This window comes from Bombus vosnesenskii, unplaced genomic scaffold (assembly GCF_011952255.1).
Source record: "Bombus vosnesenskii isolate JDL3184/JDL3185 unplaced genomic scaffold, Bvos_JDL3184-5_v1.1 scf7180000013316, whole genome shotgun sequence".
Classification (NCBI taxonomy): Eukaryota; Metazoa; Arthropoda; class Insecta; order Hymenoptera; family Apidae; genus Bombus; species Bombus vosnesenskii.
In genome coordinates, this window is record NW_022882962.1 from 2,021,103 (window position 1) to 2,048,611 (window position 27,509).

A 27,509-nucleotide genomic window follows, 5' to 3' on the forward strand; every position below is an offset into this window, starting at 1 on the left:
GATTCGAACGAACGCGTGCGAGATAACGGTAAAACGACGATTCGACGTGTTGCAACCTAAGTCTTCGTTAACGTTTGATCTATGATGCGTTTGCCAACTTTTCACCGCTTCCACTGGTTTACGAACTCGTACGAAGCTCGTCGTAAATTCTAATTACAAAGAGATTCCTTTGCGAATCTCGATCCAGCTGTTCCTAGGATTTGCTTGGTTTTCAGAATTTCGAAGGGAAGAAGACAGCAGAGGAGATAGAGATGAAAGAAAATGGTAACACGTAGGACTTTATATACGGGGATAATACGATACAATGACGATGAATAGCCAAATCGACAATGAAAGATTTGATTCGAGAATAAGGGCTCATTATCGCGTTTTGGCTCCTTCTACATGTCGGATCTCCCGCGGAGAGCGTCAACTATTTTTCGACCTGCCCTTTCATACGGTTTCTTCCTTCTCCCAAACAACTTTCCTGTCCCTGCTCGCTTACCAGTAAATTTTTCTTGCGATTTACGCGCAGCGGGATCGTGACGTCTATCTAATCTTCTCTAACTAGAAGAAAAAAAAATTGACAAATTGGGTGATACTTGCTTTAATCTCACTCGATAACGACGCTTCCCTACGACCTGTTTTCCCATACACTCGTCCTTCGATCAGCCTTTCTTGATCATGTGGTTATTCTATTGCCATCACTGAACTCTTGCCAGTAACCCAGTTGAGATTAAATTTATGGTCAATCCTCCAGCATCCTCTTAAACGGTGATTATATTCTATACCGCGTGAGCTGAAATCTCCTCATCTTGCGTAGATTCTATCTACAAAGTCTAAAATATATAGAATGTTTATTTCTTAAGAGCAGAAGTTTATATTCTCACAAAACTTGGAAATACAACACGACAAAAATTGCAAGAGGTTCGTTCATCCTTTTGCACGACAAGCTTCTTATGTATAATAGTTTAATTTGGAGGCAAGACGAGAGGAACCCACGAGGAACCGTAATATCTGTTGGCGGTACAATCAAATGATTTTGTTCTTCTTGTTTGTTCGAGAGGTGATACGGTTCGCGGCGCTTCTCCCGGTTGCATTTTATTTTCGTAACGGAAGCAGAATCCTCGTGTTCGTAAGTCGAGAGAGATGCTCCCATGGGAGAGTTAGCTTTGCTAACCGTCTCCTTCGATATATCCCGTGGCAGGGAGAAAAAGAGAGAAAGAGAGAGAGAGAAAGAGACCCGCACGTGTGCTACTCGACTAGCCGGATTTTTTCTATCTTTTCCACGAATTAACTTTACTTGAAATGGCGAAACGAATGTCGAACAGGCAATATATAACAGTAAATAGTTTTAAATGGAAATATTATGTAAGAATTACAGGGATATAAGATGAGAGATAAGGAAAGATAAGATGAATATAGTATGGTTTCAAGTTCACCTGTTACTAAGGCTGTATGCATTTTCGCTTTCAAAGATACACGTAATATTTCCCAGATCATTTTCGAAAATTGGCCTCATAGATTGACTTTGAATAGGTTCTTTCTTGCTCAACCCTTTGATCGCGAACGAGGTCCAGACTCTCAAGGAACATGAAAAGCACGAAGAGGGGTCGATAATATCTTCACAACTGGGACAGTATTTGAAAACAACCCCCATGAACGAGCTCTCGAGTCTCTTCAGGAAACCCTACTGCTTTTGTGACTACCGGGATGTACAGAACCGTTCCATAGACAAATTCTTTCTGCGAAATCAGGGTTCGCGGATATTAAAGGGGTTGATGAAACGTTTGAACCCTGTTCGAACGATCATCGAGACATCCCTTGCGACCAACTGAAAAACGATTCCTCGTGCTCCGATCAAATTTCCGAGACAATTTTTATATTAACGGCAACACGGTGACATTTCACGCGCAAGCATAATCTACCATGCGATCTTGATTATTCTATCAATATCTTCGCTGACAGATCAACATTTTTCATATTTCCTTAATATAATTCTCGATACAAAATTCATATGGTCATTCGTGTTTACTATGAAAGTTTACTATGAAAACTTGCCTGTTTTATCAATATCTTTACTGGGTAAAGGCTAAAAGTCTCCCGTACTTTATTAACATAATTTTCGATAAAAAATTCATAAAGCCATTCATATTGCGGAAGGGTTAAATGACGCTGTTTGTCGTTCGAGGAGGAAGGATTGCAATCTGGTCACTTTATTCGCGAAACGTTGCCGACTCTTTTGAAAAATAAGCCTCTCAGCCGATTACGCGACACGTTTTACGAACATAAATGCACGTTGCCTCCGCCCCTCCCTCCCAAGCCACAACCGATTTAACCGATAAGGGGGTCGAAACACTTTCGTGCATGGAACTCTAATCTCTCGATCGCAACAAATACCGCCGCCGTTCCCTCCTTTTGACTTTCTATCCAAATTCATTTAATCGAAACACCGGCCGCTTGACTCGTAATGGGCGTACATGGGCCCTGCGAGTCGAAGCTATCTCGCTTGTTCCACGGTAGGATAGGTCGATGGAACCTTTACGTTCCAGAGAATGCCGCGCATAAATTAGGATCGATCGACGTTGCCGCAGCTACGATGGATTAACGTGGTTAATACTGGAACGAAGCATGAATCAGGATTACCACCTGCCACGATTTATGACCACGTGCATTGTTCTGTTACACGCTACTTTTTGGCAAGAGGAAAGACCGAGATCGTGCATGAATATTCAATTTCATCGACGGCTGGTCACAGCTCTGATCGACCTGTGTTTTACATTTTTGATATCGCGTTTTGATTAGTTTCACACACAACGGTTTCACTCTTTGATAAAACGCGTCCTGGGAACATGACGAAATTTTATCTCGTTTATCTTATTTATAGACACGAGTTAATGCACAGTTTCGGATATACGAACTTACAACTGAGCCTGTACTATCAGCTGCTATTTTCTATTGTAACGACCAACTGTTACCGGGTCTACTCAATTATCCGAATTACTTTGTCTCTTGTTCTCGTGTCTCTGTCCACATAAACGAGATTCCGTGTGTACTTTCATCTGGAAGTTTTCTACAACGATGTCACGATCGAGGATAGTTCACGGTAGAAACTCATGATCGTTCTTGTATTTTCTCAATACGCGAGCGAAAGTAAGATCATAATTCCAGAAGGTTCGATTCGGGTGTCAAGGGTGGCGGTGAAAGTAAGAGACAATAAGTTAGGAAAAAAATGTTGCGCAGGCAGTAGAATGGCGCCTGCCTCCTGGAAAAGAAATCCTTCGGTCGGCTTAACGGCTTAGAAATAACGATACAATAGCCGATTACAGTGGCAAAGGGAACTCCTATCTCCCCCGTATTGGGCTTCTAATAAATACTTCTGCGACCTTTTTCTCTCAGTTGTCTCGTTCCCATCGTGACATGTTTATTGCCACGTAACTCTTAATCAGAACCGGCTAATTGATCTTTTTTCATGGCTAACTTGTACGATCTCTGAGAATTTACTATCGTTGGACAGGATAGAAACGCAAATTACGCCTTTCCCTGGTAATTTATCGATCGGTATAAAGAAAAAAGCAAGGAAAATCGTCGTGTTCTATGATAATAATTCTCTAGCGCAGCTGTCTTTGTATTCTTTAGGTTGCTCGCGTGTGTGTCATTTCCGCAGCTGCTATATTAATTATTCTAGATTTTTCGTCGATGTTTAGTTTGTGGAATGTTGCTACCAAGACAACGAAACGTTTCGGTTTATTATCGAGACCATACGGAGATCGTAACAAAAAGCGAGAAAGATTGGGTCAGTTTCGTTCAAACGACATCTTCAATGGAACGTATGATTGAAGAATTTATACCAGCTTTATGGAGAGAAATTTCTTACAAAGATGTCAATCAAATCGTCGCCTCGCCCCAAAGTATAGGAGGATTAGATCGGTTTCGGAAAATAAAATACGATATCGGGTAGGTCTCTGGTGACCTATAGCTCGCGTGCTGTTAATTCGAATAGCAAGAAAGCTAAACAAGAACGTGTTTAGCGGGGCTTTCACTACGAAGGACGAAATACCGTTTAATGGGACGTGCTTTTCGATAGGTGCATGATGGACGTGGGAATTTAAAAAGTTATATTTCTATAAGCTCGAACGTGTCAAAGAAGAAAGAGAGGGGAAATAAAAATAGAAAGATACAGAGGAAGAGAACAAGAGGAAGAAAGAGAGAAAGCGATGCGGAAGAAAACGAGGTTTCTCCCTTCCAAAAGTCCCATTCGCCTACTCTTGAAAAAAATCTCGTCGATTCGTTTCCAGTCGCACGATTCCGGACAATCGCGCCTCGCTCTAATTTGGCAAAGGTAGGTACCTTCTGCTCCCGCTTCAGGAAACTTGAGAAAAACTAGGGTGAATCATCGAGGTGTGTGTCCTCTTGCGGGGGTTTTTTTCGAAGCATAGGAAATTCGAGGCAAAAAATCTATTTTAGAACGAGGTTTCTTTCCCCTTTTCTCGTGTCAAACGAGAGGGGTAGAGTCGTTAAAATCGCTTTGTCGCGTAAGACGATGCCACAGGTATTTTCGTGCAATTTTTTTTAAACTATTGACCGTTGTTTATGATCGATCGAAGAGAAACCTACATAATTATACTGTTTTAGAACGACAAAAGTGATTCTTCAATTCGTTATACCTTCATCCCGTCCATCTTCAAAACTGTCCTTCTTACAATTATCTCTTTTTTCTATCTAATTAAAAGATTGCTCTATTGCATTGGCGATTTATAAATATTTATGTACGATTAAACGCGTGGATTCTAAAAATACGATAATCCGAAAGCGAACATATTTCGTTTAACCCTGCAGCCGCGAATGAGTCGAAATCACGTTCTACGTATTTTGTTCATTTCAGGGGACTGTGATGTTTGTAAGTCGTAAGTTGATAACCAAAAATATTTCCATTTCCTATATAAAATATTTCTCCACCTATTTTGACTTTCATTTTATTGCATTAAAAGTCCCCTAATGACAAACTTGCGCATGATGCAAATATAAAATATGGAAGTCACCATGAGCTGGATGAGCGCCCGTATTTATAAAAGTTTCTCGATTTCATTTCAAAGTATCTAATTACTTGGCCTGAACCAGGTGCATCAGAGTTTATACATCCGATTCATAGATACGTTTCCCTCCCTTATTCGTTGCTACACGTTATCGACTGGGCTTTAATTACGAGTCAAGGGTTCTCGTCTCTTGAGCTTCTTTGTTCGATCTTGAAACGCGTGGCTACGCGTCGTGCATAAGAGCAAAAGAAATAAGCCGTCTCTAATTACGAGCGAGGATATGCGGGACCTTGTGTCCGCATCGACATTCGCCAGCCAGTAATGAAACCGCTTTATTCTTCGGGATCCCTGTTCGATATTCTTTCTTGCACGCTTTGCTCTTATGTAAAAACTCATACAAGCACCTACAAACGCAGCTGTCCCGCAGCTATGAAACCGTGAAACGGTTCCAATTTCGTTTCAACGTTTTCCTCTACTTTTGCCCTCTCTTCTCGTGGCTTCTCTCATGCGAGTCATCCGACAGTTTTCGACTTTCCAGTAGGAGACAAGGAAATACTCTTTGTGTAAATAGCATCTCGCCTCTCACTTTCCCGGAGAAGATTCCAGATAAAGATGAAAACTACCACACGATAGAGATGTCTTTACGCTTTCGCGTTTTACTTATGGCAATTTGCGCGGGTACTGCAGAAAAATGGAAACGACTGCCTCGAAGTTTAGATACTTGCAAATTCTCGAAAGAAGTTACGAAGATTAGCGAGAAAGACTTGGCTATGAAAAATATTGACACACCGCTGTATTTATCGTAGCGTTTACAAAGCGATTAATCATTTAATAGTACTTTTTATCTAATTACAAAAATGTTATACTACGAAAATGGAATGTATAGAACCTGATAAAAGAAAAAAAAAACGATTCATTAGAAAGTAAGGGTATGCGCCAATATCTTTTATAGCTGCTGTAAATATCGCTTTTTTGAAGAAGTCGTCAGCTGTAGAAAGGAACTTGTTGGATCTATAAAAGGAACTTCCATAGACGGACCTATAGAAGCAGCCGAGATCGAGCGGCTCGTGCCCGAAAAAATAAGACGAATACGTTGTCGTAATTGGACCGTGCGTCTTTGAAGCAAGGAGCAGAGGTCCCTCAGCACGCGCGGGGGAGTACACAAAAGAATCGGATTGTTCTCTCAAGAGCTGTTGTATCGAAAGGCGGCTGCTTCTCTTAAAAGTAACGGCCGGAAGATTGTCACGTGCCTGAGAAAAATTCCTCGTTTCTACCGGTGTGTATTGACAACGCTCGTTACCAGAAACTATGTTTGTCGAATAATTTTGCTGACAGCGCAAGTGGTTCCTTCTTTTTTCGAAGGAATATCGAGCGATTGTGCAAATACCGAACATTTGCGGTATACCTCAGATTCATCGGCCCTGACCAGAAAAGGCTTTCAACGCGGACGTGTCTGTGTAAGATATACGTAGGTATACTTTTACCTGGTCCATCGAGGGGTCGAACCTTAAGGCTCTCTATGGAGAAAACAACCGTGAGATTAGAAATCACGCGACGGACCTACCACTCTGACGTGGGTTCGTTGTAACTTTGTAAACAGATCGCGTTGATACCTTTCTCTTGCACGAGCCACAGATGCATTCAAAACGGCAACGGGTGCTACGCGTACTGAATTGCACAGAGTACATGCGATAAATCGTTCAGATTGTAATCTAACTTCCTGCTCGAAACCCTAGGTGATCTCAATTGCTATATTCCGTCGAGTGGTTAAACGTTTCGTGCATGCAAAAATAACTGCACGTTTGTTTCTTCTCGCAAAAAGTCACCCTTATCTGATCCGTTCAGGACCAAAGTGCTAATTATTCCAGTTTGCTAAATTTTTTAAACTAACGCGTCAAAGTATACGTCACAGGCACAAGTGTCTAAATTTTGATCAACAGGATAAGCACGCTAATATTTTCTACAATGCTGTCTTTTGTTCATGATTCTGACGATTCAAATCGATCTCACCTCTTTTTCGCTCCCTTGCCTGAGATCTGAATATCACTTTAAAGCTAATAATTCTGACTTACACTATTTTGCCCATCAAAGATATAATTTCGTCAATTTCTCCTATTTTACGATCTGTAGGGTTCCCACAATTTAACCGATTCGGCGAATAAGCAGTTCACTTATCCAGGGTTTCCTTCCTCTTTTGTAAATATTATCTCCGATCTTTGTCGTTCGTGACTTTGCACGGTAGTTGAACAAATTGGCGAGAAGATCATGAAATTAAATAAGAAATACGATAATCTGTGATACAGTATGGCAACAAGGTTCCTACCTAGAAAATGTTTATCGGCGTCCCGTTATCGGTCGCTAACATTCCGATGGTTCACAATCCTGAAACACCCACCAGCACCTTCGAGCCGCGGATCATCGAACGTCTACCTGGGGCGAGTGGAGTGGCTGGCGTGGATCAGGTCACGGCTTCAGAGTGGGGATATGAGTATAGTACAGACTGTATAGAGCAAGAGACAGCCGGTCTCTCCTGTTTCGTAGCCTCACCTAGGGACCCTTTCCTACATAAGGCCCACGTCCTCACCCCACCACGTCAGTAGAGAACCAGCCGTTGAAGTGCCACGATCCGACACCTCTTCGCCGCGTTGCTGCACCTTTCGTTTCCTCGCGATCCGCGTTTTCTCTTCGTCAGCGTCGATAGTTTCCTCTTATCACTAACGTGGATTATGTGCTGCGACGCTGAAATCTGTGTACGAAAAAAGTGACTGATACCGGAGCTGATTTTGGATGTACGAGTCGAATCCTGCTGCTCAAGGACACACGGTGAATAGCTTCTCTTTTTTGTGCCGGTACCAGATCTTCCAGGAGGCGGCCTTTCTTTACGAACAAAGTTGCCAGATATTTCCGTTCGAGTAGTCTGGCTTCGAACAGGCTGAATTTTTTGAAATTAACAGCGATGGATAAAAGAAAGTTTAAAAATGTCAATAACTTTTGTACTAAACATTTTCGACTATATTGGTGACAGATGTATATTATATTCATTCGCTACTCTTGTAATTCCATTTTGGAAAATTATGGTACTTTTTCGTATCATTTCGATCTTGAACTTTCTTTTGTTTACCGCTATAGTCTCGAGTAACTTGAAAAATGTTGCACGTTTTGCATACGAGGATCTTATGCAACGATCGATGTTTATCGTTTATGGAATTCGATGGTATTTTCTTCAATTAGTATCTCGTTTTTAACATATGTTTTAGAAGTGGATGTTTCTCTTCGAATCAATCGAAGACATTTCGGTAACCGCGATATCAGACGATTCCGAATTGTTAACGACTTGAATCGATAACTACTCTTCTATAAATATAATGATTATCGTCATTTCCTACCGAAGAAGGAAGACTTCTTACGTGTGTCAGTCTTTAACAGAATAATTGCGCGTAATTTATTTATTTTTATTTATACTACTTAGACGTACTCATAATTGATTTCCGCTACGTCCAAGTTCTATGGATAAAGTTCGAAAATGGTTTATTGGAAATCATCCGAAGTGATTTATAAGGCTCTAAAGAAAAACGAAAAGAGGAGGAAGTACCGTGACTTTGTCTCCTAAACATAAGAATAATTAAAAAAATCTCGCTGCGACTAACGAAACTGTTTGATCAGTGCAAAAAATAGGCAAACGATTAATCGCGAAGAGGTTCGAATCGAATGAAATCGGAATACAAGTAGAAGCGCGATCCAACAAAGGGGTTAAGGTCATTCTTACGTAGCTGCAATCGAATTTGGTAGCTCCTTGGACAAAGTCAAGTACTCTCTCGAACGCTGTGATGTTAGAAGCTCGTCTAATTGTAAGACTGCACGATCCGGTAGTACGAGTCGCTTGGTTAGTGCACTGTAAAGCGACGGCGAATGAGAGAAATGGAAAAAAAGAAGGAAAGTGACCGCGCGTGGCTCCGGTCGGTACATCTGTCAAAGAATGGAAAAAGAGAGAAGAACCGAGGAAAGAGGTTGGAAGAGAGGAGGAATAAGAAGAAGAAGGATAAAAAAAACACTGAAAGGGACTCGTAACGAAGGAACCAGCAAAGCTAGTCGTGGGTCCTATACAAACTTTCCTGTCGAAGTTCCAGGGACCCCGTGGGTCCACCTCGAGGAACCTTTTCTCGAGGATCCCTCTATTTAAATGGCCAGGCGTTTGTTCACCAGGACTCGTTTCGTTCTATTGTTCCCGCCTTATTTTCGAGGCGCGTCCTGAATGTCCGCAGCCTGCTTTAGCCCGTCGCTAAAGGGTAAGCGGTTACGAAACGTGGTCCCGACTTCCTTTACAATTTGCAAATTTCCAGTTTAATTTCAATTCGCCATTAACCAAACGCGTTTCTTTTGTTGTCTATTCCGTCGTTGATATCCTTCTATTTCTTATTCCTTGCGCCCAGGGCGGACCGTTTTTTTCTTTTGCTGGAACCGACTCTTTCATCGTCGAATCAAAGATGTGTGAGATTGGATCTGAGAGTTGCCGGTATCGTCTATGCAAATGGTCCACGCTATTGCCAAGACGACCTTAGAATTTAATGGGAGGAACGTACCCACGTGCAGTGGAGAAGCAGAAACCCCAAGTGTATAAACAAAGACTATCCACCCCTGTAGGATACTGAAGGTCGATTGGTGGTGACTAAGACTGTGGATGTTTACGTTTATGCATAATGCAAATTAGCAGAAATAGGCAAACGCATATGCAAATACAGAAATGTATAAAATATCATGGATATTGGAATTCACGTTACGTTTAAAAGATAGATATGCCTACTTTTGTACAAGTGTCTGTAAAAAACGAATTTGTATAAATATTCGCCGTCTGGTTGCAACGACAGATGAAAAATCGGAAAGCACAAAGCTGCAAGATCGCAGTGGTACCTATATTACGTAAGTTTGCGATCTCGAAGGGAAGGAAATGCAGCAGAGAAAATCGGAAACAGGAGGAAGGACAAAACTCAGGACAGGTGTGCTTCGAAATAGAGCGCGAACCGAAAGTCTGTCTTCTGGACGCGTTTCCTCTCCAGGTTTCCCGGCCCTGCTCCGATTCTTCGATCTCCCTTCCTTCGTTCGATCTTGTTCGTCTCGCTCTGTTGCCAAAAACCGAGTACGTCGGTGCTGTGAATGCGCGTTTGATTGTCCTCGACTGGCTCTCTTATAAAATCCCCCTGACCCCTTGGTTTAGTCGTTTCTTCTTTCTTGCCTCGTGCATCCGCTCGTCTCTCTCACCTTACTCGTTCCCTCCCCACCGAGAACTATGCTCGACGAGACACGGGACCATTTCGAGAGAAACGTCACCAGCAAAAGGTGTGTCTGGGGTCAATTCAATATAAATCAGAACCGAGTCTCGGAGCTAAGCTAAGCCGAGCGAAGAGCGCGGATGAAGCCGAAGAAGAAAAAGGAAGGCTCGACGGATGGGAAGGGGAAGGGGGTGTTCGCCACGATGAATAGACTATTTTTAGGGAGCGCTCACGATCTGTACGCAGCCCGTATACTCTTTGTGCGTGTAGCTGTCGCGTTAGTGTGTTTGCGACGTTTTCAAAAGGGATTAGGTACCAAGTGCTCACCTGCCCTTCCTTCGTTTTTCGTCTTCCTCTTACTTCTTCTACACACGCGGATATCTCTGTCACGGTGCAACTCCGAGCTTCTTGGCAACGACTTTCCCTTTATCTTTCGAATCCACGATTTTTATCTTCCACGTTGGAACGATCATCTTCCTGTTCGGTTGTCTCGAGTATCTTCGCGCGCGGAACACCGAAGAGAGGTTCGTTGCAAATCGCACGCAAACGTTTTCAGTGATTTTCTCTGCGACCAGGGAAGCGAGTTGATATCTCTCTTGAAATCATACCCATTGCACGATCTTCGAAATTATCGGGTCCATTGGGTCGAACGAATGTGCCGCGATTTATTTCGCAAGAACGGGTAGCATCGGTTCTTCCGTGGATGTCCCTTCATGCGTGGAAGGGGGCTGTCCCGATCGAGACTCGTGCTAAGAATCTTGGTGTTTCTTGTTTTCCTCGGGGCTGCTCGCGAAAGAAGCCGAATCGTGACCGTTAATGCCTTCTTCTTTATTCTCCTCGAGCCGTGAATAATCGCATTGTGCCAGCGGTTTTCGCGATGCATCTGTTTCGCGTTTCACGCGAATTAATCGCGCGGCTGGCGACGGCGGTAAATAGGGGGACTCCCAGCTGATTTTGTATTGCCTTCGCGTTATCTCATTCCCATTACCCTGTTTCGTCTGCTGCGACTCTCGGTGTTGTTCAGTGACGTGCGAAATCCTTTCGAATGTAAAGTACATCGAAACACGTTTAAACGAAGCGTATTATCGATTCCATTCGAATGTGGCGCGAAGATTCGCTAGATGGACGATAATAAAGAAATCAGGTCGGTAGATAATAAAGGGGACTCTTCGGTTAATTCTCATCCTCGAGAAGAGTTCAATGTCGAAGTCGTTAAAAACAGCTTTTACAGCATACATTAAGGAAAAGAGGGGTCTGGCGTGCTTGTAAGCATGTTAAGGTTTTTAACCGTCGCTCTATTTTATTCCTTTCCTCGGTTGAAGGAAAGTGTTCAGCTCGATCCTGTCTTGTTCTTCGCGGGGTCTACGCAGAGGGTTAGGTAAGGGAGTCCGTATAAGTAAGGGGGCGCAAAAAGGGATTAAACCTGATCGGAGGGGCCACCCAGCCACCCCTCTCCTTTTTACATTTAGGATACGATCCAAGAACGTAGCAAGTATCGACGACCTGGCGCGGATGCTTTACAACCTATAAAAGCGACAGATATGGGTCATGTTTTATCCAAACTGCGCGGACTAAAGCGCCTGGAACAATTTAATGTTATAGTTTCCCACTTGCTACTCGTTCATCGAACGAAAACACCTTCCCCGAAATTACCTCGTTCCGTTCGTACGATGATTTAACTCTTCGCTTTAAGGAAGTTACGATCCCGGATTTTAAACTTTCACGATGCTTAGACGACGTATTTGTGGTTCTTCGAGTTTCGCCCGTGTTCTTGTTGGTACGTTTTTTGGGGCTGCCCCGAAGAAGCGAATTGAAATGTTTGTGAAACTTCGGAACAAACCGCAACGTGTTAATAAAAGCACGAGCGAGACCCGGAAAACCACAAATCCCTTAATGCAAGGCACACTCAATATTTCGTCCTAATTGCTTCATACTCATCAAGCTACTTTCGAACAGTGTTCGTAATTTCGATCTGCCTTTATATTTTGGTTAAGTCAAGTCGATATATTTTTATTAAATCAAGATGTGTTATCGAGTACAACGTTATAACGTACTTTCCGAGTAAGGGTCCGACTAAATCAGAGTATATTTCAACATCCCTCATCGAACCCCTTTTTTCAGCACTTGTTTCCTTTGGTTCACAGTACGCGTTAGCTTCGAACAACGAAAGTCTCCTTCCCATGGCGGTCATTTGTCGTTTGACCACATATATCGGTGATCGTTAGATGAGACGATAAGAGCTACAGGTGAACTGTAAGTCCCCTTTTCTAGACGCACCGCCCCGCAAGCACTTAAGATTTATCTTTGACTTGTAATTACGTCACGAGCTTGCAGCTGCTTATTAAGAGGCCAAAATATATATTTTTTGCAATCAGTTGTGTTTTCACCGCAGAGTATATCAGATTCTTCGTACAAATGATAATGTATCTGCTGATTCTTTAGAATAAAAATATGCTCCTGTATGCTATACACTATCAGCCACGAGTATTCTACTCGTTCAATGTATTGGAAAAATAACAAACCTTACTTTACTTAGTATTTAACACTACGCACACGTGGTGCAAACACTAACAGTTTTATAGTGAAATGCCTGGAAAATAAAATCGGTGGAAGATTCAATTTGTAAGAAATTCAGTTTTCAATGTTCGATTTGTACCAAATATCGTTCTTGTGGTTTGATACTTATGGCTGGCAGTGTATATAATGGTTCTATTCGTTTCCGCGAATACTATGTTAAAACACAAGGACCCATTTCTAATAAAAAGCATACGCAAACAGCTTAACCGAAGTTTCAAGCTGCCGTGTCGCCTTCCACTCGAAGCACAATCGAGAAACACGACCTAGATCGCAGGTGCAGCGCGCTCGACGACTTTGTAATTACATTCGAGATTCATTGCTAGTGCAAATCGCAGGGCATTATGCAAAGAGCATAACGCACATACCGCTTTCCGTTTCTTGTTCAGCTCCGTATGTACGCCGTCTGGAACATACGAAACGTTTTAAAGGTTCCGCGCGTGTCGCGCGACTGGTTTTCTTCCCTTAAAACATTCGACCAGACCGCGTGTGCAATCTTTAAAAACGTATCGTCGGTTAAATCCTTGGAAGCGCTTCTTCAATACGTTCCGGTTGTACTTTTCAACCGATTCGAACGTAAGGGTCGTCTCCCGTTTTTAATCTCCCAATCGCAAACGCTCAAGGAGAACCAGTTGCGCTTTCGTCGCAACTTCTTTGCTTCCACTTTAACAAGTATCGAGTTAATTATTTAAACATAAGCACAGAATGCTTAATGTAGCGTTCGCGTTGTTTCTCACGATGGCGGAGGCAATATCGCGAGCTTAACGCTCGTTGCGCGCGAAATACAGTAGACGTACGAGACAGGGTCGCGAAAGATACCGAACGTAATACGTTAAAGCAAGACGGCTGAAAATAAGCGAAGATAACGATCGTGTTTCGTTGACGGTGTTTCGACACCAAGCGAACTATCGTGCTTTGCGGGACCAGATGGAAGGCACGCTATACGTGATCGCCACCATATGGGCAGGTGCCCATGCTGTTTTACCAGCGATCGTATATACGTAGCCGAGGGGTTGCACATAACGTTGCACATGTACGTGTACAAGCACGAGAACGTGACGCTGCACGGAGAACGCACAGGTAGACCAGGTCTCGAAAGTACGTGAACGCGCGTATAGTGGAAAAGTGCGTGTTACGATAGAAGAACGCGTGCGTGGCATGGCAACAGACTGTATGTAAATGAATGCATTTTTATACCTAATTCACAATACAGTACGCCCCACCCTGCAGAAGGAACCGTTAAAAGTGAAAACCCAATACGTACTGCTACTGCTGCTGCTGACACTTTTCTGTTACACTTGCTTCCAACGTTAGAAACTTGCAACAACGTAATACACATCTTACGTTGTTAACAAGATTAGTTACACGCTACTTTCTACACATACTTCTGTACCTACACTCGCACTAAATGATTCACGAACGTATTGGAAGATTTATCGCAGAAAACTTTTGCGCAAACTTCGTTAACTTTTACACGTGCTTCGCTAATGAGTCGTAGAAATAAAGGAAATTGCGGAGGAGCAAGGGAGGAATTCGAGTTGTGCTAACAGAGCGAAAGTCAATCGTTCTAATCGAATCAATGATTACTTGGTCCAGCGAATTGTGGACGGACAGCCTTCTCCGTGTCATCGATTCCGTTTGTTCGTTAGTTCCATCGCTTTAGTTTGGCAAATCTCTTTTACTACGAGCAACACTGCATGTGCCTATGAATAGTCTTAGCCTGGCATTTAACCGTTCGTTAAGGCAAGCGTTAAGTCGTGAAATAGAATCAGGTGTATGGGTTTCACCTGTTTTACTGTTTCCCGTATGCCATGACAGGTGCATCTGCTAGTTTCGTCACTGTTTTTCTGTTGTTCTTCTGGTTTTTCTCTCTTCTTTCCTTTTTTTTGTCACCACTTTTGACCTGTTGTCCAATTAAAACCGGACATTTATTTTCGGCAGCCCGTATGGTTGATACAATTCTACCGACACCCTCCTTCTTCCTGCGATTGTATCCCTTTAACGCAAGATCGTGCGATATCCTGTTTCTTTGCGTCACGTGCACGCCTTACGTAATTTCTCCTTCATATTCACGTGCAATCTGAATAACTGGAAAATTCATACTCTCTGGGATAAAAAAATTTTGCAAGAATGTTAGATTTGACGGATTTATTTGTCGATGTTTGATCTAATCTAATTTTATTCCAATAACTTTTATCTAATCCGACTTCCCTTCCATGTTCGCGAAGAATCCGTGTAATCGAAAAATACATAAAATTCAGTGGAATATTTGATTGTTAAAAATAAATTTCGTTTTATCGACGACAGTCTGAAATTCTGCAGTATCGTTTGGTTTCGTGTACGTAATCGAAACGGCGGTCGTCCGTGGTTCAGTATCGCGGTTAAATCGATAAAGTTGTTGTAAGCTTTTTAGCGGAAGGGTGGAAAGGGTTAGACGCGTTCCGCTTAGTTAGGGATTTGCTTTTTGCCTTTAGAGATGCTGAAGTGGACGGTTTCGAGATCATTGTCAGCGAGCAGCTCGACGCCTCACGGTCCACCTAACTTGAACAAGGCGCCCCGTAGGCCTTTTCGAGATCTATCTAACACGCCTCCCGCTGCTGGGACGAAAATTCGGGGTGTACCTGGTCAAAATGCCGAAAATATATCGGCGAGAACGACGCCGGTTCGTCGAAGAAGATGCAGGAGCCACGGTAGCGACCTGAGAACGTACTTTCAGGTATCGAACTCGTCTCATTCGAATTTTTATTTGTCGCGTCTGTCCTGTTCCTTCTCAATAAAGTCTCGTTTCCACCGAAGAATCGACATCGAGTAACTTTTTGTTGCTTCAATGCGAACAAAATGTTTCTATAAGATGCTATTTGTTGAAAATATCTCGGCACAATGTTGCTCGATGTGACTTCGGCAGAGACGACGCTTTATGAAGCGACATCGTTGAAAATCACGACCCAGATTTTGCGTGGAAAATTAAGAGGTGGAAAATAGAAGTTGGAAGGCGAGATAAGCCGTATCGTTTGGTTTCAGGCAACGAAGCCTAATTTGCGCGCGAACAAACGTCAATCGATGTCACAGCAACCGGGGAAATCATCGATCTCGGAGAGTTTTTATCAAAGCACGCCAAGGGTCGACGCCGATATCGGCCCGTTAACGTTTTTTCCCCCGGGCAGCAAGTGCTCGACAGCTCTGACCCTGCCAACCGATCCGGCGCTCTTTATGAAAACTAGAACAAAGAATTTCCAAAGTGACAACGAGCTACCACAAAACATCGTGAACGAGGCCAGGGCGAATCTCCAATCGCACGTCTCTGACTTTTTTCAACAAATTTCGATGGCCACCAGCCCCGAAGACGTGATGGAGGCTGAGTCCGTACCCTTCTCGAACAATCGAGTTTATTCTCAGAACGAGAGGAAAACAAAGTTCGCGGATTGTTCGAAAATATCGTATTTACCGAAACTGGCGAAGATCACGAAAATTCACGCTCGATGCAAGACACCGTACCACAGCAAGACTTCCTCTGCTGTGAACTCTTTGAAAGGCAATGGTCATAGTCAAACGCCCTTAACTGGGAAACTTTCGAATCTGGCTATCGACCAAGACTTACCTAAATTTGAGAACATGGACAACGCGGTTACGGAAGTTCTCAACAGGTAAGAGACACGTAAAACTTTGGACTTCGCAGGTCCTCTGTTACCCAAAATCCCTTTTCAACGTTCTTTGTTACTTTTCTATTTACTGTCTTCTTTTTTTTTTTTTTATCTTTTATTATCATCCTTGTCGTCCAGGGAGCAGGAAATAAATTTTACTGGCAAAACCGTGGCGGAAATTCTTTTGGGAGACGTGGAAGAAAGGAAGAAGGTTCTCGGGAGTAGTTGCGAGGAAGAAAACTTCTCCGCATCCGATCATACTTACGAGACGATCGTGGAACGAGACGAAACCGTGGCCGAGGAAGCTACGACTCACAACGATAGTTCCATCTCTTCGGCTAGTCAACTGTTGGAGGATCCATCGCCGATGTCTTGGGCGTTTACCTCGCCTACGAACGATCTCGATGGAGAATTCACTTTGAAGAGACAGCGAGGTATACGGAGGAAGCGGCATCGGAAGGATACCGAGAAAATCTCCGATGGAAAGCGAGCAAAGAGACGATCGTCTAGTCACAGCCCGTCCACTGGCACGAAATCAGCAACGACACAGAACACCTTGATGGAAGCTGTGAATCCAAACGTGAAGAAACTCGCCTTGGAGACCGACTTGGACACTACTTTGGACGAGAAATGCGTGTTCGAACCGAAAGGGCTGTTCTGTGAACTCGACGATCGCAAGGACGAGGAAGTTGGAAAGAAAGCGAATACTTGGGACCTGGATAGTCCAAAATCGACTCTTACCGATGACTTTCATAGTTCGAAATCGTTTCTGAACTCGGTGTCCAACACACCGGAGACTCCGCTGGTCGCGACTGTCAGACGATGCCTCAAGTTCAGCCCGGAAAGCGAACCTCCGAGACAAAATTGTCACGGATCGATCGAGATCGAGTATTCCGTCGTGGGCGATCAAATACACGTTCGAGGTAAGTATAGGAAATCAAGGAGAAGATAGTTGTTGGAAGGTTTCTCGTTTCAGGCACGCATAGGTTACGGTATACTTTGTACGTTTATTTTGATAAAATTCGAATCGCGCGAGTAAATCTCCGAAGAAGTAACGATCAAACCCATGAGATACATTAATCTTATCGGAAAGAAATTCACGAGGGTATCCGCGCCGCGAAGACGTCCCTGAAACAATGTTGCGAAAAGGCATGCGCCAGTCACGTGCCACGAGAGGGGGTGTTTCAGTTGGCACCCCGCGATAGACGACTGTGCCAGTAACCCACAGACCCTCCTGGCAATTGGCTCCCGGTTAGTAAGCCTACCAACATTGATTCTTCGCGGTACACATCCTTGCGTAAACAAGCCTCGAAAAATCTCCGAGACTTGCCCTTCCTCAGCTTCTTCGTTCACACGCTTCCGAGTACCTAAATTCTGCTAAGAAATTTCGTTGAACCATCGTGCTGTAGCTTGCCAATCACATCGATTTTCCAATCGGTTCGTATCTTTTGTTTCTCGTAACCGTTCGTTTGGCAGAACGAGGAGGAATCACTCGGAGTGGAAGCGTGTTGCAGCAAGTAGAGGAGTGCCGCATTGGTCAGGCACCAGCGATGCGCGTAGTGCGTGCAACGGAACGGTCAGCCGGAAGGAGAACGAGTCCTCGTTCGTTCCAACTTCTTTCACCCCCTTCCGTGAACGATACGTTCTCTAATAACTCGAATATCGTACGCGGTTCAAGCGTGTGACCGATCTCGCGACAGAAAACATAAAGACGATCGAAAAAGGCTGGTGCCCTGACGAGACTGTCTTTTTATTTCGTGCAGTGATAAGGTGCAAGGACCTACGGAGGGCATACGAGGGTCCAGTTCACGCTTACGTGAAGGCGAGTTTGAAGAATACGAACGGTGAGGGAGTGGTGAAGAGAACAGCGGTACACAGAGCCACACCGAATCCCGTTTTCCACGAGACCTTGATACTACCCTGCCCGGTGAACAACAATCACTACACCAGCAAGCCCACGTCCCTGGACATCGCGGTCTGGCACAGGGATCGTCGTGCAAGGTGAGCATGCTCGAAAAAGAAAGTGTGCACGTAGTAAAAGAGGGGCTCGGAGGTTGAGATAGCAAACGTAGCCTCGTCGTAGACGGTCGAAACGTGCTCGACCCCGGAACGATTTGCTGTCGGTTTGTCGGCTGCCGGGAATGGACACGCGAGCCGTTCTCTCTTTCTCTCTCTCTCTCTCTCTCTGTCTGTCTGTCTGTCTGTCTCTCTCTCTCTCTCTCTTTCGAGAACATCTTCGCGTTATTCTCAACGTTGCCTTGACTCATAATCGCACGATTCGCTATCGTGCCTTTCGACTATCCGGTAACACTTTCCAAATGATAATCGGTTAACCCGGTAACGATAGTTAGTGCCGCTTCGTACACGGCGCGAGATACTAATCTCACGCAATCCACCTTTGCGTGCATTCCGGCAGAATGTTTGGGAATATTTATAGAACGTTCGCCATCAAGTTTCCAGAAAGGAGTAACGTCAGTTATATGGTTAGACGCGTCGTCGAATATTCATATTAGAATCTCCTGCATGCTGTTCGTGTGCAACGATACATGGATGCACGCGTTTATCAGTGGCGTAGCTACAACGAAAAAGTGTCCTGTCGATGTTCGTTAAAGACATTGATCGTCTATATTCTCCTACCACGACGAATTAAAAATTCATACGAACGAACAAATACAACGGACGAAGCCGTTTCCACGAAGGGACAATCAAGCGACTGTATCATTCCGCGATGAAAAGGCACAGAAGTAGGCGCTGTCTCTGAGGAAAAAATATTGAGGTCAAGAACTACGGCTTGGTCTCGTTAGTGGAAGACGAACGAGCTAAGCAACCCTGCTCCCAATGTTCTCGGCCATCCTATCGCGTCTCCTTTTTAAACGCGATTCGAAACTCTTTACTTCGTTTTTATTATCTTCGAATACAATCGTTCGACGTTCGAATTTCTGCAAAGATTATGTCGCCACACGATGGCCATGTTCGGGTGGAAATACGATAATTTACCGGTCGATAAGAGACAGCTCGAATCCAGATAATTTTACGTGGGTTCGGAAGCAACGGTCCATCCGAATATCAAAACGAATTTCTGGGCTATGTGCGGATTTCTTGCGGTAGGAGGGGAATCGATTCTCTGGAAGCATGCGCACCGTGTTCACCACGTGCACTCGCGAACATCCGCGCGTCTCTGTAATGGTATACGGGAAACAACACAGAAACTGTCTGCCTTTTCCTTTTCCCTCTACCTAATGTAAATAGTTAAAACTTGTACGTGTGTGTGTGTGTGTATGTGCGCCGTTTATCTAGCGACTACACAGTCGTCTATCGTACGTTTCGACTAACACCGATACTGCTATCCAATGCAAGCTGATACACGATACACCAATAAGATACACGACGCTGTGTACACATAGCCAATATAACACGCGTATATTCACGCATGTTTTCGTTTTTCGCATTTCAGACGTAGCGAGCTGCTGGGCTGTATGACTCTACCCCTACCTCTGTCTCAAGATAAGGTAAATATGTCTGAACGTTTTAATTTTTTAATCGCAAGCTACGTATTTACGAAGATAAGTTCGAATCGGTTGCACTCGGTTTAAGACGGAAGAAACACGAAAATAACGTTCGGATTTGATAGCGTCTCGGCAAGGAGGAAGTTTAATACGTGACTGTACGTCAGCTGTTTGCTAGGATTTGTAAGTCTTCCTGGCTTAAGGTCAGGGCTAAGCTCGTTACGAAGCAAGTAAGTGGAACGTTGCCTGGCAAAGATTCACTTGCGCTTTGACCTCGTTAAAGGTGGCAGGTGGCAGGTGTCGTCGCGATATCTCGCTAATTTAATCGAAATCGTTCGTTTACGTTGTTCCACGACACGCGAGCAAGAGATGATCGTGGTGGCCATTTACTGTGTGGTATTCTTCGTGGTTGGAGTTTTGCTGAAAATATTCATGTTCTGTTGAAAGGAAGAGAACGTATCGGCGACGGGGTTGAATTTTTGTCGTTTAATTCAGTTTACAGTCGCGTATTAATCGTCGATGGGGATGGATTTTCGGTTTAAAATACGATTTCACGCCCTAGAGAGAGAACTCGTAATAAAGATTCGCGGAAAGTTTCTATCGCGAATTAACATCGTGTTGGTGTTCACGGTAACTTGGGTCGAGACGCAAACATACGAATCGTCGTATTTTCGATAATTTACGTTTCACTGAACGACTATTCATTTTTAGGAAGCGACATGGCATCCGCTAGAGGCAGGAACCGGTCGGAACACGAGCAACCCTTATGCCGGTTTGCCACAAGATTGCGGAGTTTCGCCACCCCTGTCGAAGGACGGAGAGCCAGATAATAATAATTCAGGAGCGGAAGACCTGACGTATTTGAGGCATCTCGAATTAGAGCCTATCGATCCTTTGACTGGCTTACCTCTGCATCCGGGTTTTACTGCTAGAGGCGGCAGAACACCATGCACCGTTACGAGGAGACTGATAAGGCAAACTGCGGCTAATCAGGTGAGTTTCTTTTTTCCTTTCGCAACAACGTGTCTTCCATCTGCACGATTATACAGAGAGACCTGTCTCCACTACACGACGATGTACATATCGGAAAGTTATAGTCGTTTCACGCAATTACCCCAACAGAATCACAGGGGTCCTCTTACTAGCAGGGTTTAAGTAGGCCTTTTCTGAAAGTCTGCTTTGTCCACGGCATTAGCTAAACGAGTCTCGTGCCGAGCTCTGTCGAAACTCTCTCCTTTGTAGCAAACGCGTGGAAAGCCCTCCCATGGCTCTTCGATATTTCTTCCGATCGTTATTATTTCCCCTGTGCCCGTCCTTTTCTAACACTTTTGACAGAACGTTTCTTCCACTGTAGGTTCCATGGGGATTTTCGCTCTCCTGGGGAAGACCGCCCCGCGTGGAACGCGTGGACCCTGGCAGCCCGGCGGAACGATCCGGTCTGAGGCCAGGTGATCACGTAGTCTTCGTCGATATGACGAACGTAGTGACGCGATCACGGGAAGAGATTCTTGGACTGATCCAGGCGGCCACGAATCAACTGATTTTGGAAGTTTATCGTAAGGGGAACGTTCATTCGTCGATGCACCGGCCTAACTCGATGAACGTTAGTCTGCAGCAATCGATCGGTGGCGGACATCATGCGGTTGCGTTTAACGCCGAGGTCGGTACAGGCGTCCTAGTCTGAACATAGCAAACTCGTATCGAAGTTGTTTCGTTCGAATGATCGGAGGACGATTTGCTCGGATATGCGCGGTCGAAAAGGCTTTGGTTGCTCGTGATTTCGCTTGACTTACTTTTACTTTTCATATCATTCTTCCATTCGCGGTTTCGACTAGATTAATGGACTTTGTTGAAATCGCAGAGTAGCGTTGATCAAAATGTTTTGCGTGCTAGTTTAATAAGTTGTATCGAATTGGAAATTCGCTTTGAATTCGAATCGATCGGATGTTACCTACTCCTTGAACGAAGTTCTCGCAAGCCGCAGCGGGCTGCATTTTCTTTCGAGCTTATTTTTATGTTTCACGTTGCACGCCATGTCGCGCGATACTCGTGTACATTCTTTTCCGTGACTATCTTGTATTTTGCTGCGAACGCGTAATGTATAGCGCGTGTCCGTTTCCTTTGTCGGTGGACACGGTTAAGTTATGATACAGTTATGTTTTATTATGTAACTTGAACGGTTGTCTTTCTTTTTTTTGTTGCTCAACAAGTTCTGTTTAAAAGCATTTCTCGTATTTTATTTATTTATTTCATCCCTATCCCCTTAATGCTAAGACACGTCTTGCGTTGCGTCGTCTGAACAATCCGATTGGAGATACATAGAATCCGCTTGCAGAGCATGAACCGAGAACAACGATAGATTTACGTAAAAATTGTCTGCATGCGATGCCGCACAATTGCAAACCTTTTCCTCGTTTAAAATCGAACGAATGCCACGGCTTTTGCGATTGAACGCGTTCAGGTGTTTCCAAACCTCGCCCCGGATGCACCACCGGAGGAGGAGTTGTCCGTGCGTGAAACACGGTACTGGGGAATCCTGAAAAGCGGTCAAACGCGTTTTCTGGCGCCTTTAGCCGAGAGACGCGATGTTCTCTCCGCGGCGGATTACTTGATCCTCTTCCAAAATCTCGACGAGTTGCTCAAGATCTCCGAGGAAATTCGAGACGAAGGTGGCGGAGTCGAGAGTTACTTGTGTAGAGTTCCAAGAATCACCGCTGCCTATAGAAGATACTTAAGCGGGTTACAACGCGCGTGTTGCCTGTTGGTCGCTCTTAGACGAAACACGGCATTCGCGAAGCTCGTCTGCGAGCCTGCTGTACCGCACAAGAGACGACCCGATTTGACGGGTGTCTTGCTCTTGCCTCTGGAGCATTACAGGTTCGTTTAAAATTCATAAATCCTCGTATGCTTGAAATCTTGCTCGCTATACGTCGTGTATTCGTTCGAAATGTCCTTAGAGAGATGACGAGACTGTTGGGTCTGGCATCGCCAAGGAATTGCCAGCAAGCCAGAGATCTATCTCAGGGATACAGAGAAGCGACGGCTAACGCCGGTGTGATGGAACCACCGCGCAATACCGGTAGACCTTTGCTCAGTCTGCAAGAAGTTGAATCTCGACTGGTTTTCGCGAGATGCAAACCGTTCACGTTGGCCATGCCCGGTAGACAATGGTGCGTCTTGAAAAAGTATCGAAAATATCAGAATGAGGCTGTGGTTACAGTGGTTAAATGTTCCGAAGTACCGTCGCTCTGACGAACGATACGCCTGAAGATAAGTAAAGAATAAGAAACCAAATGTATACGTATATTCGTCAGAATCTATATACACACGGTGCGTTTATTATTTATCATTTGTTATAGCATTCACATATCAATCAATTAGATTGAAGTATATCAAACCATCTAGTAGTATTTTCATACAACTACAGGAATTTGATATTATGATAAATAAAAAATACTTTTTGTAACTATTATACCTCATTGTTGTAGTATATTCGCCAATACACGTAACCACAGCCTGAAAGTGGCTCTGGCATCGTATAAAAGATTACGTGCATCTTCGTAGGTTATTCGGCGGTGCGCTCGCAAAAGTGGAGGGTCGAGCACGACTGCAACCCTCATGGGCCTTACTTCTCACCGACCTTCTCGTATTCGCTCGGGTTTCCCGAGATCGCGTTCTATTCGTAACCGAAGAGCCTCTACGACTATCGAACATCGCCGAGGCTTGTTTCACCGTCCGCAAAAGACCCACTGAATTTCGACTGCAAATCGCTATCAATCCTTCCGGAAGCTCGGAGAACGGTCACGTGGAGGTGAATAGCGGTGGCTGCAGCCCTCACAGTCGTCCGCGACGACGAGTTTTAGTTTTGCGTGCACCGACACCAGAACTGAAGGCCGTTTGGCACAATCTTCTTCAGCGACAGATGTAAGTAGCCTTTACTCGCATCGAGATGCGCAAGTTTCGAGGAATTCTGATAGGTACGATTCACGGACAGTTTGAATAGCTTTTTAAAGGAACGCTATAAAGATATGGTTTACCGTCACGTACCATGTTCAGAGCTCAACGAGACTCCGACAAGCTTGTCACATCGAAACGTTCGGTAGTTTCGCTTGTCTGTACTAATTCGTTATATTTTAGAATCTATGTAAATACAGGCTATGGTGGAACACCGAGTCAGGACAGTCCAGAAGAAAGTCCCATCACCGGTAGCAATTTCACCAACGCAGCGATTAGGGAGCCTACGGAAAGTTCGCAAGTGAGTAAACGAATGATAAACAATTGAGGATTAACTCGAAATCGAGCAAATTATTTACGTATTCTCAATTCGGACAGACTACCAGGGAGTCGCAGAAACAGGACGAGGAAAAGGAATCGCGCTCCGTTGACAGTATTGACAGTATCGTCAAAAGTTCAACGGGAGACAATCATCTGGCTCAATGGGTGCGCAATTCCCATCAAATTCCTCCACCGGATAACGAGGAAGTTCCTATCGAGGAATGGACGGCCGAGGAGTTGGCGGCACGTGCCCCGAAAGAAACCAGCAACGAGCCGAGTCGAGAACGAACCGCGACAGCGGAGGATGTTGTAACGGAAATAATGAGTTCGGATATAGAGCAACAGAGTACAGCTTCGAGCGCGAGCCTCAGTACCGTCAAGTCCAACAGCGTAAACACGAAGAAAAATGGCAGCCTCGCATCTTCCAAGGAAAATTCCACCAGCTCGATCAACATTTGCAGACGATGTCACAGGTAATAGGAAAATAGATTTTGCTGAAGAACTCAAAATGATAGAAATAAGTAGTAAATGAGATGTCCACTGATAGACGCGCGTGCAATTGTAGATCGGGTTGTCCAACACCGCCTTTGACGAGAGATCCGTTTTCTCCGTTGCCTCCGAAGATCTCAGTTGTCCCGCCAACGCCTGACTTCTGCACCAGGCATCGACTTAGAAATGGATTGCACGATAGCCCAGGAAGGAACAGCCCATCTTACACTCCGGCCGATGGCAACACAGAAGATGGGAGCGAAGACGACCTTGATTGCGATGGCGAGCCACCGTACAGGTAAAGTTTAACGCGAAAGCAAGTTCGAAAGATCGATGATAATGGTATTTCGTTAATTTCCAGAGTTCTAAGAAGATTCGGTACCGTGAGCAGTTTGGATCAGGACGACGAGCTCGAAGAGCAAGCAGACGATGACAATCGAGATTCCGAGTCTCCACCTACGGGTTTAAGAGCGTGGACGGCTCGAGCAAGCAGTTACGTAGTCAGTAAGAGATCGTCGTTACTGGAACAACTCGGCGAAGGCATAGGTGGATACCTTCTTCAATCTCCGGTCCCCCCTGAAAGAACGGAATTCTCGTTGGACCCGAACGACGAGGAAGGAACGACGTCCGGAGCTACCTCGGGGGACGATATCTGGGGAACTCCAACCTCTGGCGGCCCCGACGACGAAAGCTTCACCGCGAGCTCGGTAATGATACAAACCATTTTACGGTAATACGATAGCATTCGAAGGTATCGCTAGGAACACGACCGATTCAACGACACGAAAGATTCCCGAGTCTGATTGAAAATCGATTACGCGCGCGCGATATTCTTACTTTCTCTTCAGCTTCGCTTCTTTCGCCGATCTCACGGCTTTTGTAAAAGCTTGTCACTTACATTATACCGCAAAACAGTCGATGGTCGTATTGCGATCTAAAACCGTGGGAGGTTAAAAAGAGACCGTTTGTATTTTCATTCAGTTTCAATTAAAGTAAATAACGGGATCGAACGAGGCAATAAAATTAGAGGGAGAGAAAGAGAGAGAGAGAGAGAGAGAGTAAACGATTTAAATCAGTTAGTAAGAGACAAAAATTAGTTGGTAAGCTTCGCACGCATCTGCATGACAATGCTTGCCCTTTTGTTTGCAAAGAATCACTAGCCCCAACTGTGCCTGACTTCCCTAGCCGCCGCCCATCGGTTCAGGCAACGTCGTTACTTTTGGCGAAGATAACTACGGCCTAAACCTGTCGGTGGAGGACGAGGTCGACCAGGAGTCTGAGAACGACGACTGCAATTTGTCGGAACTGAACATGGATCAGTTACTCGGCAGTGGAAGTCTCAGCTCGTTGCGGTGTTTCCTGGGCAGGCAAAGGTTAGAGCCACTCCCGGAGGAGGAAGATTCGTCTGGAAGCGCGAAGGATCAAGTCGGATGGTGGTGACAGCGGTTTCAAACGGCGACGTCGAAGAACGTCGGCATGAGTTCCGATGGGAATGACAGGGATCGTATCTTCGCCAGATTGAGCCAGGAGGATGAAGAGTTCCGGAGAAAGATAGTGAATCTTCATAGAAAGTTGTCGGACGTCGAAGATACTTGCACGACCGAGGTTACGTCGTCGGATATTTCGAAGGAGGCGGAACGTTTGAAGGAACTGGAATCGGTCGCGCGAAGGGCGGAGGAGACTAGAGAGAGCAGAAATGCCGAAAGAATCGAAGCCGAACAAGCAGAGAGGGAAGGATATTTGTCGGCGGAACTCAGAGACACGAGGGATCGTCGATATACACACGAGCGAAGAAGACGGATGGAATTGTTCGGAATTCAACGAAAAACAGGCAAACTCGACGAGGATTCGGAAGATCAGAACGACACCAGCCCTTCTAGAACGGAGAAAAATTTCTTATACAGATTGAGAATAAAACGACGCAGCATGAAGCTGTTTAGTTTCTTAAGCGGAAAGGCCGCGGATAGATCGCAAGAAGAACGTGCCGCGAGACTATTAAGGATGTATATGCCTGAAAAGGGATCCAAAGCACAAAACACTATTTCTATTCATCATACGTCCAGAGACAGACGATTTTGGAAACTGCGAAGTCGAAGACGAACAAATTCCTCTTAAATGCAAAGGGATGTGCCACCTTCGGAGAACGGTCGATACAGGAAGGAGAAAGGAAACGATAGAACAATCGCCGTTTCTTTGTTATTAGAATTTCCAGTATTCGAGTTATCGAAGTTTTTTGAATTCTATTTAAGCACGTACAAGTTCAGACTTGTTTTCATAGAATCTAGCGTAACGATACGAAAGGTTAGGTTTACAATTTCGAGTCTAGACTATTTCTTCGTCTCGTAAACGATTTCAAAGTACGCCCCGGTACTTTCGTCGAAAACGATTAGTCGAGTAAAAAGTTGCAGAACGCGAGAGTCGCGTTCCGTATTGTAGCGTGCTTGTCAGATTTTTAACGGAACGATTTTTTTCAAGAGATTTAAAACGGTCTAGTGAAACGTTTTCGATATATATATCTTTAAGATGTTTCGTTTAAAGCGTAAGACTGCTCGTCGATCTAGTCTCGCTCATTAAAATATAGACGAAGTTTGTTTCATTTTTGGAACACTGTATCTCAGTAGGTCCGCACGACTGACGCAAAGCGGCACTCATCTTCCACCATAGATCTTGCTCGAACATACGAAACCAAAAGAAATTGTAAAAAAATAAAAAAAAAGTGGAAAAAAATTGAAATTTTAACAT

General features: G+C 44.5%; 1 protein-coding gene and 1 long non-coding RNA gene across 4 annotated transcripts; one reads left to right on the top strand and one right to left on the bottom strand.

Moving 5' to 3' along the window:
* Positions 1–592: 592 nt before the first annotated feature.
* On the bottom strand, positions 593–17,364 carry LOC117235361. The gene is made up of 3 exons (XR_004493661.1): positions 17,239–17,364; positions 16,763–16,886; positions 593–818 (listed from the first exon to the last, which is right to left on the bottom strand). It is a non-coding gene; the product is annotated as an uncharacterized LOC117235361 (long non-coding RNA).
* LOC117235357 lies at positions 15,331–27,473 on the top strand. Of its 3 annotated transcripts, none has more exons than XM_033497301.1 (15): positions 15,331–15,572; positions 15,878–16,500; positions 16,636–17,420; positions 18,261–18,498; positions 19,952–20,006; positions 20,715–20,996; positions 21,358–21,663; positions 22,465–22,880; positions 22,961–23,173; positions 23,568–23,927; positions 24,141–24,258; positions 24,336–24,751; positions 24,826–25,065; positions 25,129–25,474; positions 25,953–27,473. In XM_033497301.1, the coding sequence occupies exons 1-15, from the start codon at positions 15,333–15,335 to the stop codon at positions 26,205–26,207; spliced, it is 4,893 nt and encodes a 1,630-aa protein (XP_033353192.1). In that variant the 5' UTR covers positions 15,331–15,332; the 3' UTR covers positions 26,208–27,473. The 3 variants fall into 3 exon arrangements, with proteins under 3 accessions (XP_033353192.1, XP_033353193.1, XP_033353194.1); XM_033497302.1 differs by having other exon boundaries at positions 24,844–25,065; XM_033497303.1 differs by having other exon boundaries at positions 25,919–26,095.
* The last annotated feature ends 36 nt before the right edge of the window (positions 27,474–27,509 follow it).